This window comes from Microtus ochrogaster, chromosome 16, assembly GCF_000317375.1.
Source record: "Microtus ochrogaster isolate Prairie Vole_2 chromosome 16, MicOch1.0, whole genome shotgun sequence".
In the NCBI taxonomy this organism is placed as follows: Eukaryota; Metazoa; Chordata; class Mammalia; order Rodentia; family Cricetidae; genus Microtus; species Microtus ochrogaster.
The window spans coordinates 62,245,783-62,260,796 of record NC_022018.1 but is presented as its reverse complement, the minus strand read 5'-3'; the positions used below and the strand labels follow the sequence as shown (position 1 = coordinate 62,260,796).

The 15,014-nt window shown below is 43.3% G+C and overlaps 1 protein-coding gene across 1 annotated transcript in view; it reads left to right on the top strand.

Annotated features, from left to right (window-relative positions):
• Fancc (FA complementation group C) overlaps positions 1-15,014 on the top strand; it is a 76,283-nt gene that overhangs the window by 21,432 nt on the left and 39,837 nt on the right. The window contains exons 4-5 of the mRNA XM_013349195.2: positions 6,096-6,209; positions 7,004-7,068. Of these exons, the coding sequence (XP_013204649.1) occupies positions 6,096-6,209; positions 7,004-7,068 (179 nt within the window). The remainder of the gene's footprint in view (positions 1-6,095; positions 6,210-7,003; positions 7,069-15,014) is intronic.

The following is a 15,014-nucleotide window of genomic DNA, read 5'->3' as shown; positions in this document are numbered from 1 at the left end:
TCATGTCATTGAAAGTTAAGACTTCAGTTTCTAAGGAAAACCCAGTTGCATTCCATACTTCCTGATTTGAATTATTTCTAGATATTTCTATGTGCCTTGGTGTAGGAGAGAGGTATGGTTCTTGGTTATGCTTCCGAGTCTTGCTTGCCAACTGTCTTACTTAGGGTTTCTGTTGCTGTGAAGAGACATCATGACCATGGCAACTCTTATAAAAGAAACATTTAATTGAGGTGGCATCTTACATTGAGAGATTTAGGCCATTATCATCACAGCAGGGAGCATGTGGCTGGGAGTATGGCAGCGTTCATGAAGGCAGACATGCAGCTGGATGTCCTACATCTTGACTTGTAGGCAACAGGAAGCATACTGAGACTCTAGTATGGCTTAAGCATATACGAGACCTCAAAGCCCGCCTCCACAATGGCATACTTCTTCCAACAAGGCCACATCTCCTAATAGTGCCTCTCTCTGGGGCCACTTTCTTTCAAACCGCCATACCAACTATGTGTCTAGGTAAAGCAAGTCTTAGCTCATGGTTTCTGTGGGTCCCTTTTCTCATTAAAAATCTTCCATTTAGGAAGGAGGTCACTATGGATTCTATTAGAAATCATTTCATGACTTAAATCCCAGATCAAAGTCAAACTGTAATTTCAGATTGTTCCATTGCTGCTGTGTTCAAATGTTACTCAGTTCCTGCGGGCATTGTTAGTTGAACGTACTTAGACTGCAGCTGTGCACCCTGACTCTACTGTTAAAATTGCTACTTTGTGAAGGGTGTGTCATCATAAGTATTTGTAATGAAAATAATGAGATTGTTTTCTTTAAAATGCTTGGAAATTAATTTAAGCATACTACTTTTCAGGAAGATTTTCCTGGAAGTACGTAGCATTAGTAACTTTGATATTATGATCATACGCTGTGTGTAAACAGCGTGAAGGTGGAGGATTTATCCTGGCCAGTGGTCTTAGTCACCACTGAGGACCAGAGGGGTGTGGGGGCTGGGCTCTCAGTTTCAAAGGCCTGCCCCTAGCTACCTAATTCTGCCTGCTAGGCCACACCTACTGAAGGCTCCTAAAATGGCCTCTTTCTCTCTCTCTCTCTCTCTCTCTCTCTCTCTCTCTCTCTGTGTGTGTGTGTGTGTGTGTGTGTGTGTGTGTGTGTGTGTGTGTAAAACTCCCCTGTCTGTCCTGGAACTCTATAGAGCAGGATGGCCTCAAACTCACAGAGGTGTGACTTCTCTGCTTGCCAAATGCTGAGGTTAGTACTGTGCACCACCACACCACCACCACTCAACTGCTTTTAATTCTTAATCCAGAAGCAACACAACAGAAAACTTTTCAATGTAACAAATTTCTAATTTTCGAGCTGTTTGAATGCTGTTTCTCTTCCAGTTTTATCACTACTTGTAGTGTGGACATGCTGACAATTTGGAAACAGATCTTTTCTTATGATTTCAGACTCTTGGGAAAGAGTGATGAAAGCCCTTCCTTGGGAATTTCAGTGTGCTGCTGATGTAGATGGGTGGGGTAGACTGTCATGACATGGGCCGTGACTGTACCGTGTCTGTGCTCATATATGTAAACTGAGTTGGGTTGCCTGTGGAGTCATTCACTTTTCATATTTCCTCAGCATGTGCTGTGCTGTGTTTTGTGCTTTGTCTGTGTATAGTGTCAGGAAAGTTTGTGACGTTCGGATAACAATCCGATGTAGGGCTGCGTTTACAACTGCAGTTTATACCCAAACAGTATACATCTCGGTGACACTGAATTTTTCTTCTCAAATCCTTTTATCTGTCCACATTTATGCAAACCTCTGACACACATTTTAAAATATTTTAAAGATTTATTTTAATGTATCTTGAGTGTTTTGCCCAAATCTATGTCTGTGCTCCACTTGTGTGCCTGAGGTCCTCAGGTCAGAAGATGGCATCGAGTCCCCTGGACTTGGTGTAGTAGAGAATTGTGAGTCACTAAAACCTAGGCCTCTGGCAGAGCAGTCAGTCACTTAACTTCTGAACCATCTCTGTATCTCCTGACTTCCATTTTCTTGCTGGATGTCTGCAGTGCTCTGTGGTGCATGCTGGACATCTGCAATGCTGTGTTGTACATGCTGCTGGACGTCTGCAATGCTGTGTCGTACATGCTGCTGGACGTCTGCAGTGCTATACTGTGCATGCTGCCGGACGTCTGCAGTGCTGTGTCGTACATGCTGCTGGGCGTCTGCAGTGCTGTGCGGTGCATGCTGCTGGACGTCTGCAGTGCTGTACCGTGCATGCTGCTGGGCGTCTGCAGTGCTGTGCCGTGCATGCTGCAGGGCGTCTGCAGTGCTGTGCCGTGCATGCTTCTGGGCGTCTGCAGTGTTGTGTCGTACATGCTGCTGGACGTCTGCAGTGCTGTGTCATACATGCTGCTGGGCGTCTGCAGTGCTGTGCGGTGCTTGCTGCGGCATCATACTTGAGAGGGATCAGTCTTTCTATGCTTTGTCCTCTGGAGTAAGTTTACACATTGGTCTTATGTTGAATCATCTGTGTAAATGGGGAGAGATGGTGATTTAAGATAGAGTTGTCAAGAACAGAAGCCCAATTTTCAGCCTGATACTTAGTGATGAAAACTAGAAATCATTTACAGATGCTTTAATTAATATAGGAATGTCAGTGATAGCTAAATAAGAGCTCTGGTATAATCCATATCTGCTTTCTAAACAGTTCAGCGCAAGTCATGTGAACGTGAAAGAGGAAGTAGCTGGTGCAGCCTTGGGGCACAGGGTTTTCATCTGCCGAGCATTCAGATAGCTTCCCCCCTGCGACCTGCTCTAGACTAACAAGCTGGATACTTGTAGAAGGGCTTGAGAAAGGGGAGGCCAAACATATTTTAATGTACCTCAGGGGTACACTGAGGAAGGCAAAATAAATCAGTTGTATGAATCTATGAAAATTAGTTTCAGAATGTGAAGATCAGCTTCATAACTGATTCAGATTCAGGTTCAACTCTCTCTGCAGTAATGATGTTTGCTGGTGCTTGTCTGGTCACTTCTGGGTATCCTAAGACTCTGGAAGGTACCTGGTTATCCTGGGACTGTAGGAGTATGGGACTGGTTAAGATTATTTGCAGAGGACCCAGGCTAAGTTCCCAGCACCCACATGGTAGCTCACGGCCCTCTATATAACTCCATTTCCAAAGGATTGCATGCACATTGTGCACATACATACATGCAAGCATTCAGACACACACAAGTTCTTGTATGTGGGCTAGTGAGATATATCATCAGGTAAAGGCTATTGCCACCATGCTTGGTAATCTGAGTCTGATCCCGGTGCCCACATAACTGCTGGAGAGAGCCGACTCTGGAAAACTTTCTTTTGACCTCTGCGTGCATGCTATGCCAGGGTCTTTCAAGGTTGTAGTCATGTTAGTTTCTGTACTTTGACCTCTGAAGGGCCTTAGATCAGGTCTGAAGTGTTTGCACTGTGTTGCCGTCGGTGCGTGTCCATCTGTCCATTTCCTGTGTACAACACTACACTAGTTTGTGTTATTTGTTCATCCCCCATGTTAGCACACCCAGGAGGGGGAAGTCAGAGAGTGTCCCATACCTGGTCTTTGAAAGAGCGCACCACTCCATCAGTGCTGGCAGCCAGCGCCTTGCCTTTCATGGTTATGTGTTTAAAGATCTCGCCACAAGGTGGCAGTGAAACAGATATTCCTACCAGTGAGAAACTGATTTTTATTCTGTTTCTTGGTGCTGAGAACTGACTGGTTGCCTAGTTTGTACTCTGCCACCGAGCTAGATCCTTGACCAAACTTAACTGACTTTGAAGTTTATTTTAAGTTTTACCTTTTATTTTATATATTGAGTGTCTTGCCTGACCGTTAAGTCTAGGCACCCCGTGCCTGGTGCCTGCAGAAGCCAGAGGGCAACTGAATCTCTTCTGACTGTAGTTACAGATGGTTCTAAGACACTTTGTGGGCTCTGACTTGAACCTGGGCTCTCTTGAAGAGCGGCCATTGATTTTAACTGCTGAGCTCTTGCCTCAGCTCATGAAATCTACTTTTAAGTAAGAGATCTCAGGACTAAAGCTTGTTTTTCTAGAGCCTGTCAGCCCAGAGAAGGACTCAGTATGTTGCTTTTATGACTTCTGCTTGTTTTATCTGAGGCTGAACCTCTGGGCTCCTCCAGATTCCAGGTCATTTACATTGTACTAGGTTTCTTCCTCTCCCCAGATGCCCCCCAATTCCAGTTATCTTTCCCAGTACTCTCTCCTTCCACCCACACCTGATCCCCCCGTTCCCATCTGTCCCTTGTCCACCAGTGAAATCTATTCTGTTTCCCCTTCCAAGGGAGATCCACGCATTCCCCACGTGAACACTCCTTGTTAGCTTCTCTGGGCCTGTTGATTGTAGCATGATTATTTTTTACTTTACAGCTATTATCCACTTAAAATTGAGTACATACATGTTTGTCTTTCTGGTCTGGTTTGCCTCAGGATGTTTTTTTCTAGTTCCATCCTTTTTTTTTTTTTTTTTTTTTTTTTGTTTTTTGTTTTTTTGAGACAGGGTTTCTCTGTGGCTTTGGAGCCTGTCCTGGAACTAGCTCTTGTAGACCAGGCTGGTCTCGAACTCACAGAGATCCACCTGCCTCTGCCTCCCGAGTGCTGGGATTAAAGGCGTGTGCCACCACCGCCCGGCTCTACTTCCATCCATTTGCCTGCAAATTTCATGTCTTTTTTTTCTTCCTTCCTTCCTTCCTTCCTTCCTTCCTTCCTTCCTTCCTTCCTTCCTTCCTTCCTTCCTTCCTTTCTTTTTTAGCAGCTGAGTAATACTCCATTGCGTAAGTGTACCACACTTTCTTTATCATTCTTTGGTTGAGGGACATCTAAGTTGTTTCCAGTTTCTGGCTTTTTCTAATCAAACTGCTATGAACATAGACTGAACAAGTGTCCTTGTAGAATGGAGTGTTTTTTGGGTAGATGCCCAGGGGTAGGATAGCTGCGTCTTAAGGTAGATTGATTCCCAGTTTTCTGAGAAAATGCCATGTTGATTTCCATAGTAGCTGTACACGTTCCTACTCACTCAGCAGTGGAGGAGTGTTCTTACTCCACATCTTCTCTAGCATGAGCTGTCACTTGGGTTTTTGATTTTAGGCATTATGACGTTGTAAGATGGAATCTCAGAGTTGTTTTGATTTGTGTTTCCATGATGGCTAAAGATGTTGAACATTTCTTTGTTTCTTGGCCATTTGAGATTCCTCTGTTGAGAATTCTGTTTAGGTCTGTAGTCCATTTTTTAATTGGATCATTTGTTTTGTTTTGTTTTGTTTTGATGTCTAGTTTCTTGTTGTTTATATTTTGGTTATTAGCCATCTCTCAGATGTGGGTTTGGTGAAGATCTTTTCTCATTCTGTAGGTTACTATTTTGTCCTATTGATGGTGTCCTTTGACTTATAGAAGCTTTTCAATTTCATGAGGTCTCTTTTATTAATTGTCAATCAATCTTCCTGTCTGTGTTATTGGTGTCTTTGTTTCAGGAAGTTGTCTCCTGTGCCTAGTGTGTTCAAGGCTATTTCCCAGTGTATCTGGTTTTATGCTGAGATCTTTGATACACTTGGACTTAAGTTTGTTTTTTTTTTTTTCGTTTGTTTGGTTTTTCGAGGCAGGGTTTCTCTGTGTAACAGCCCTAGCTGTCCTGGAACTAACTCTTGTAGACTAGGCTGGCCTTGAACTCACAGAGATCCGCGTGCCTCTGCCTCCCGAGTGCTGGGATTAAAGGCATGCGCTACCACCGCCCGGCTTGGACTTGAGTTCTGTGCATGGTGATAGATATGGATCTATTTGCATTATTCTACATGCTGACATCCAGTTAGACCAGCACCATTTGTTGAAGATGCTTTCTTTTTTCCCTTGTATATCCCTGGCTGCCTCATCAAAAATCAGGTATCCATAGATGTGTGGATTTATGTCTGGGTCTTGGATTTGATTCCATTGATCAGCAGGGAAAGGCTGGTTTACTAGGAACCCTGGCACTCTACAGGGGCCTCAGCTGTCATCTCAGGCCTTTCCATCCACTTGGGAGAAGTTGACTGTTTCTCTTTTTACTTTGTAGGGTTTGTTATCGCATGTGCTTTCTGCATTCAGATTTGACGTGAAAGAAGTTGCTCTTTTTACTGAAAGTCTCGGATATGAGCCTGTTGATTACTGTCCTAGCTTGCTTAAAAACGTGAGTATCTTGCATTATTTGTGTTGAAATTCTCACCAGATGTGTGAAGGGAAAATGGGACATTTCCTCTTACAGGGAATTGTTGCTCTGTGTCTTACCTGGATAGACTTGCAACCACGGAAGGAAAATGTGAGGTGCCTCTCACAACACAGCTCACTCACCCGATTTCTGAGAAGAGCACCCCTTAACCAGTATAAACATAGCCTGGACTTCTGAGCAGATGTCATGTGTAAAATAGTCCATTTGGATTTTATGTTAAAGCAAAGCAGACAATTAAAGGGCTGGCAGAATGGCCCAGCGGGTAAAAGTGCTTGCTGTAAAGACATGGTGACCGAGTTTGATCCTCAGTTCCCATGCAGAGGTAGAAGAGTTGCCCTCTGGCTTCCGTCCAGGTCCTGTGGCTTATGCTTCCACATATATTATACTCTTCTCAAAATGAGATCTCTGGTGGCTCTTAGCCATCTTGATGTTTTGGACGTCATACACTGAAAAACACTTTAATAAAGGGAACTAGAAAAGGAAAAAAGAAGTAAACTCTAGTATTTTTTAATTTTCTATGGGTCTGGTGTTAATTTTAGGATGTTAATGACATGTCTGTGCCCAGGCTTCTGTAGGACCTAGACATTCAGTGTAGAGACCCACGTGGGTCAGTGTGATGTGATGTCGCCCTCCCTTCACCCTGCAAAGTAAAACACAAGGAGAGAATGGGGGAGGAAATGGTAAGGACGTGTCACTCACAGCACGAGAAGTGGAGCTGCGGTGTGAGGTGACCTGCGTCCGATTTTGTTTTACAGATGGTTTTGTCATTAGTGTCTGAGCTCAGAGAGAGTCATCTTAATGGACTGGACACTCAAAGTCGGTAGGTGTTAAGCCAAACATCCCTCTACTCGAGTTTCAAAAGGTGTTGCTTGGTTATGAGAGAAAGGTTCACTGACTATCGGAAATGCATGTTCACGGCGTACTTAGAGTCTGTGTGGGGAGACCATATTAGTGGGAACCTCTTGTAAATACTTTTTTTTTTAAATCACTGTTCTCCACAGTCCCGGGGAAGGTAAGTGTGAAACGCCTGTGTTGTACGCACTAGGAGAAAGCCCTGCCTGTGCAGTGAGGAGCACAAAGGAAAATGAGCCTGAGGCTCCGTGCACAGGGTGTGTGTGTGTACGCACGCTGTGTTCTTTTGCTCTACCCCACTTCCTCCCCGTGTGTGCTGAGGCGTACACTGTATACAAGGTTGGGATATTTATAAGGGAACAGATATTTTGATGTGCATATATTTAATATATGACCTACCTTAAGAAACTCAATATTCTGGAATCTAGACTAAACAAATCAGATAGATCCAGAGAAATTAAAAGGCAATTAATCACATCCCAGATGTTTCTTCACTCTGAACAAAGTTGGAACTGTTTTCGTTGGTGAGCACTGCATTTTTAACAAATCATTAACCAAAAGAATCTGGGCACTTGAGACATTTTGTTCAAAAAAACATTTAAAGTGCTTGCCAGCCAGAGCTCTATCAGCCTTCCTGAGTGCACTGCCTGTAAACGCCACACCTATTGAAAACGTTGTCAGAGATCCTGCAACATTGGATTTTTCTCCTCTAGATATGGCACCAAAAGTATAAGCAACAAAGGAAAATAAGTGGAAGAGCTAGAGGTGGTTCAGCGTGTGAAGTGCTTGCTCTGTGAGCCTGGTGACCTGAGATTAACCTCAGAGCCCGTGAAGGCGGGAAGAGAGGAGCAGCACCACAGAGTGGCCCTCTGATCTCACACAGGCTCTATGGCACATGCCCTGTGGCCCACACACCTTCTCAGATGTGATGCTTCATATGATGATGATGATGATGATAATAATAATAATAATAATAAATAGATTTTCTTTTGAGACAGGGTTTCTCTGTTTAGCTTTGGTGCCTGTCCTGGAACTCGCTCTGTAGACCAGGCTGGCTAGGAACTCACAGAGATCCTTGAACTCTGCCTCCTGAGTGCTGAGCTTAAAGGTGTGCATCACCACCATCCAGCTAATAATAGATTTTCTAAAAGAAAAAATTGAACTTTATTGAAGTTAAGAATTTGGGAACTTGGTATCTCAGTGATAGAACATTTGATTGGTGTACCTAAGTGTTAGGGACTGTGGACCCCAGACCCTGAATTTCCTGTGACCCCCCTGCCTGCCAGAGTAAACAACTTGTTTTCCAGTGCTTGCAGCTGCTCTGAGCACGAGACCCTCAGGAGTTCCTGATGTCCGGGGAGTGGTTTCTGGTGGGCTTGCAGCTGAGAGTTAGGGTGTGATCATTAGTCAAGGAGACCCTATATAAGCTGTCCTGGAAGACTATAAAGGGGGCATTTGAGGCATTCTTGGTGTTATCCCCCCCACCCTCTGTGTGTGTGTGTGTTTCAATCTCAAGCTCCTTGCCTGACTCGCAAATCATACTGTAGCATGTAAAGCAAAGGCCCTTGGATCCAACCCTTGAAACTGTAAAATGTGAACTTTTGTGAATCAAACAGTACTACTAAGAGAACAAAATCAGAGTGAGCGAAAACTTTCATAAGGTTTTACTTTTTTTGGTTTTTCAAGACAGTGTTTCTCTGTCTTGAAGATAGCCTTGGCTGTCTTGGAACTTGCTCTATACATCAGGCTTACCTTGAACTCAGAGAGATCTTCCTGCCTCTGCCTCCTGAGTGCTAGGATTAAAGACATGTACTACCACCACCCAGCCAAGTTTTAAACTTTAAACTTTCATAAGTTTTTTTTTTTTAATCTCTTGAGATGGACATTGACACATGCCTGTAATCCTTGTACTTGGTAGTCTGAGGCACTCAGATCATGAGTTTGAAGTTAGCTTGGACTTTTTTGGGGGGGGTGGGGAGTAGGTTGAGACAGGGTCTCACTTTGTAGACCAGGTTGCCTCAAACTCACAGAGATCGGCCTGCCTCTGCCTCCCAAGTGCTGGGACTAAAGGCGGGCACTGCCATGCCCAGTTCCCAGCTTAGAACTTCTCAATAAGCTTGAGTCCAGCCTGGGCTGGGCTACATAGTGAGACCTTGTCTAAAGAAATAAAAGTTCTTCCATAAAGAATCAGTGTCTGGGATTCTAGAGACTCTTTAACAACAGCAACAAGCACCCAGAACTGGGCAGATGCTAGAGATGCACCTCAGTTGTGGAGGTCTGGGTTCTAACATCTTATATGCACTAGACTCTGGGTTCAAACACAGGAAAAGCAAAATAAAAATTTAAAAAACAAAACAGGCACAAGACTCAGTTTGAATAGACATTCTAGCAGAGTAATATATTTACCTGGTAAAATAGGGCATGGCACACAATTATAATTCCACAACTGAGACTGAGGGTCAGTAGGGACCCTCTCTCTGAAAACTAAAAAACAACAAAGCACCTGGCTGTTAAGCAAATGAAAATATTTGACACCACACCCACTAGGGAGCATGTAAACCACATGAAATATTGTTTAATATCCATCATGATGGCTATAAAAGCAGAAAGGGAAAACCCCAAGTGTCATGAGGAGAAACTGGAGTCCTGTGTGTCGCTGGTGGTCCTGTAAAATGGAGCTGCCACAGTGGGGAACAAATTGGTGTTTTCTAGAAGAAGTAAACAGTTACAGTGTGACACAGGAAACCCACTGCCAGGTGTATTTCTCCTTCTCTCTTTTGCTGTGATAAAATAGTCTGATCAGAAGCTACTCAGGAGAGAAAAGGGCTGATATGGCTTCCAGGTCACAGTCTATCGCTAGGATGAAGTCAAGGTGGTGGGAACATAAACATGAAGCAGGAGCAGAGATTATGAAGGAACCCTGTTGATTGGCTCACTTTCAGGTTCCTGCACATGGAGTGTGTTCTTGTGCGTATTTCTATGCAGCCAGAACTACCTGCATAGGGATGGTGCTACCTACAGTAGGCTGGGCTCCTCATATCAATCAGCATCCAAGACATCTCTCACAGATATTCCACCCCCCTGCTAGTCTGATTTAGGTAATCCTTAATTGGGACTCCTTCTCAGGCGACTTTAAGTTGTGTCAAGTTGAAGGTTAAAGTTAACTAGGAAATTGTTCTAAAATAATTAAAACAGGTATCTGTATACCAGTTTTGTTCATTAACCACAGTAAATAAACAAAATGTGTTTATATTTCATGGCACATAAGTAAAAAGAAACAAGTTTTATGTATGTATCAGCATGAGTAGACCATGTAAAGATGCTTAGTAAAACCAGTCTGACACAGTAGCAAATATGTTTTTATTCCACTTACACAAAGTCCTACAATAGGTAGATTCATTGGGACAGAAGGCAGAGCAGAGATTGGGAGAGAAAAGGAAGTTATATTTAATGTGTTGGGGGCAGTGGAGACCTGTGCATAGTGTAATATGTACAAAGATATGTAATAGTGGTGCGCAGACAGCATGTGAAAATATTAAGTGTTAGTCACTACCAATATGTGGCTAAGTGAGAGCTTATTTATGTTTTACTGCGATTAGAAAACTAAAGGAAAAAAATCAAATATGCCACTGCACACTCCAAGTGTGTGACGTTTACAGCATTCACTTTAATGTATTAGGTGTGGATCTATACCCTGACCATGAGTGTGTGAACCAATACCACCTCATTGATAACAATGTGGTAGCTGATTACTGAGTGCGGTGTACCCTGCAGAATGGCTCAGTGGGGCAAGAACATTTGTTGCTAAGCTTGTGGCCTGAGCCCATCTCTAGGAGCAGGATGGACATGGCAGGGGTAAAGTCAGATCGTCGCAGAAGAGACGAGTGAGTGGAATGATAAGCAGGAATGGCATAGGCGTGATTTCAGAAGAACGGCAGATGTTGTTCTCCCACTGCCTGTCTGGCACACACAGAGCCAAACCACTTGTCTCAGTACCAGAGATTCTGCAGTACCGGATATAGACACCAGAGGGAGAAAAAGATCACTGGCTCCTGAAACGACAAGACAGAGTACATTCTTTCTTCACTGCGTGAAGTGAACATAGTTTAACTGGAGCTCAGAAGATTGTCTGTGTCCAGGATGCAGGAAGAACAAACTGTGTGCTGTCTGCAAGAGTCTCATCTTATAGGTTATTTTACTTTTATAATCATTTTTAGATATTTTAATTAGGTTTATTTTTTTTTAATTTGAGTTCATTTATTTATTTATTTGATATAGTATTTTTTATGTTAATATACTTTAGACCTGCTTAGATAGTGGCACAGAGATTATTTATATCTCATCATTTTTAAACTTTATTTTGACAAGGTCTCATGTATCCCAGGCTGGCCTCAAACTCTGTGTATAGCCAGGATGACCTTGAATTTGTCTCTATTCCCTGGTGTTAGGATGCCAGGTGTATACCACCATGCTGGCTAATCTTATGTCAACTTGGCACAAGCTACAGTCACCTGAACCCTCAATTGAGAAATGCCTCCATCAGATCCAGCTCTAAGGCGTTTTCTAAGTTAGTGATTGATGGGAAAAGGCTCAGCCCATTGTGGGTGGTACTGGATTCTATAAGGAAGCAGATTGATCGAGCCTTGAGGAGCAAAGCAGTAAGCAACACTCCTTCATGGCTTTTGCATCAGCTCCTTCTGCCAGGTTCCTGCCCTGTTTGAGTCCTGTCCTCTTATTTGATGATGAGCAGCAATATGGAAGTATAAGCCAAATAAATCCTTTCTTCCCCAATTTATTTTTTTGTCATAGTTCTTTGACACAGTAATACAAACCCTAACCTAGACAACCACCATACTTCGCTTATATGGTGCTGGAGATGAAAGTCAGGGCCTTGTGCATGTAGGCAAGCACTCTACCAACTGAACCACATCCTCAGCCGAGGACCCCACTTTAGCCATAGGGACATACAAAAACTGAAAATGAAAGAATGGTTGCACAAAGACAATGCAAGAAACCCCCCCCCACACACACACTTATATATATAAATCATGCAACTGTTGTAAGAGATAGAAGGATAAAAGGGTCAGTTTCACCAAGATTTGTTATAAACATTTGTACTTAGATCAGGATGCCACAGATATAAAGCACACATTGATATACTGGTGTGAAAATACAAAACAGGGAGAATTTTGACACTCCACTTTGAGTAATGGATTGATTTTTCAGAGTGAAGAACAATAAGTAAATAGGACCTAGAATCGTGCTAAGGGCCAGTTGAGATGTGCACAACCCAGAGACAAAGTCTTTAAGGAGTAAAAAAAAAAAATTGAGCAGATGCCTAACTAGTGAAATTAAGTCAGCTGTTCCTAACCTTCCAACAAAGTCCCAAAGATCAGAAGACTTCACTGCAGGACTCTTTTAAGAGCATCCAAAGAGTTAACAATTTTTTCACACTCCGCCAGCATCCTGGAGAAGAGGGACACTTTCCAATCAGTTTATAAGGCTAGCCGTCTCCAGACAGCGCAGTCAAGCACAGTGATCTAAATAAAGCAGGGTTGGTTGATATCCTTGGCAGATATGTGTGAGCAGTAGGTGTATACAGAGCTTCTTGGCTCCACAGTTACCAGGGAAATGCAAACTAGAACCACATAGCACTTTTTATAGATAAATAACAGTATAAGGGGACTGGGTATAGTGTTCTATACCTTTAATTCCAGCACTCAGGAGACAGAGGCATGTTGAGGGAGCTGTGGGCCACTTCCTGCCACCCAGCTCCCGGCCGCCTGGCTAGCTTATGCCCCAAAACAACGACACACAAACTATATTCATATAAACACTGGCCCATTTCTATTAATGCGTGTAGCACCACGAGGTGCGCTTACCAGGAAGATTCTAGCCTACGTCCATCCTGGGTCGGAGCTTCATCGTGTCTGCCCTGGGGAGCAGCGGCATGGTGTCTGACCTCACTTCCTCTTCCTCCCAGCATTCTGTTCTGTTTACTCCACCCACCTATGTTCTAACCTATCAGGCCAAGCAGTTTCTTTATTAATTAACCAATGACCTTCCTCCATCAGAGGCAGGCAGATCTTTATGAGTTTTGAGGCTAGCCAACGCTACATAGTGAGACTCCATCTCAAAAAAAAAAAAATAGATTAAAAAAAGAAAAGAAAGGAAGGAAAAGTGTAAGGCCGGGAAGCTTTAGTTAGGAGGCAGTGTGTTGGGACTGTGGAGTAGTGGCATTGTGCCCTGTCAGTGAGCATGCAGGGTGGTGTAGCTGCTGTAGGAAAAGCCAAGTGGTTCATTAAAGAAAAGTGATTCTGGTATGGTGGTGAGTGCCTGCAATCTCAGCGCGTCCAAGACTAGCTCTGGCTACTTGAGACCTGGTCTTAAACAGCAGGTAAATGGAGTTACTGTGTGACCAATTCTGCTGCTTCTTATATAGTCAGAAGAATTGAAAACCTCTAAGAGATAATTTGCAAACCTGTACTGGTTGTATTTTTCATACTAGCCAAGAGATAGATAAAAACATGGCATAGCCACAACTGAATTTTAGTTATCTTTAAAAAAAGGAAAGTCCTGTTGAGTGCTCTACCATGGTGGACCTGAAGGGACACTCTGCACAGTGAAATGAGCCAACCATCGAAGACAGATAACTGTCTTCCATTCACCTGTATCTAAACTAGTCTGTCTCTTAGGAAGTTTGCTCTTTCTTGGAAACAGTAGATAGGGAGGAAGCATCTATGCAAACCCCACCCACAGGTCACTGCACTGTGATGGCCTAGCAGCTTGTCTTAGCTTCAGATAGCCACCTGCACCTGATTTCAGCCCCTACTAACTCTTACTTTGTATGATATCTCTTGGAAACCTTTGAGGCTGTGGTATTTCTCTTCACAAGAGTTTCAATTTACCTGTCAGTTCAGGCTTTTCTCACAATGTGTGGATCACTAAAAACCTTCATTTTGCAGTACGTAGTATAATTTTTTTTATCTCTAGGAGTTATGAGTATAAAGAAGTGAGTTCATGGCATTCATAAAAGTGAATAGCATGGGCATCCCTACTCATTCTCTTTTCTATTTTCTCCCCATTTTCTCTCACTGGGTATGTAAGTTAGAATTCTCCCCAGGTCTTACAATGTAGTCACCCAGTTCTCTATAATTCCTGTTATCAGAACCACTCATTGGTGTGGTCCATCCAGGTGAGGTCATACTCTGTGTAGGGGAAAGCTGTTGTACACTCTTGAGCCTTCAGAGCCAGGTATCTGTGTGAATAAGAATGGCTCCCATAGGGCTCATATATTTGAAAGCTTAGTCATTAGAGAGTAGCACTACTTGGGAGGGACTGGGACTGTGGTATTGTTGGAATCAGTGTTGCATTTTTGGAGGAAGAGTGTCACTGGGGGTGAGCTTTCAAAAACTTAAGCCAGACCCAGGGTCTTTCTTTCTTGGATCCAAAGAAAGTTGTATATTTGAATCCAGATATACAACTCTCAGCTACTTCTCCAGCATCATGTCTGCCTGAGTGCTGTCATGCTTCCCACTATGATGATAATGGATGGACTAAACTTCTGAAACTGTAAGCAGACCCCAGTTAAATTCTTCCTTTTCATGATGTCTTTTCACAGCAATAGAACAGTGATGGAAGTTAGTCCCAGGGAGCAGGGCTTTGCTGTGACAGACCCAGCCATGATTGTTGACAGAATCTGGACTTTGGGACTTCAAATTAGAAAAGCAGTTGAACACTTTAAGTGAGGCTTAATGGTCACCTAGTAAGAGCATGGAAGAGAGTGGTGCTGAGAGCAGTGTAGATGGTGACAGCAGGGCTTGAGCGTTCAGAGGAGAGTGTTGGTATGTGGCTCAGAGACCATCCTTGTGATATTTTGGAGAATAATGTGGCTGATTTCTGGCCTTTTCTAAA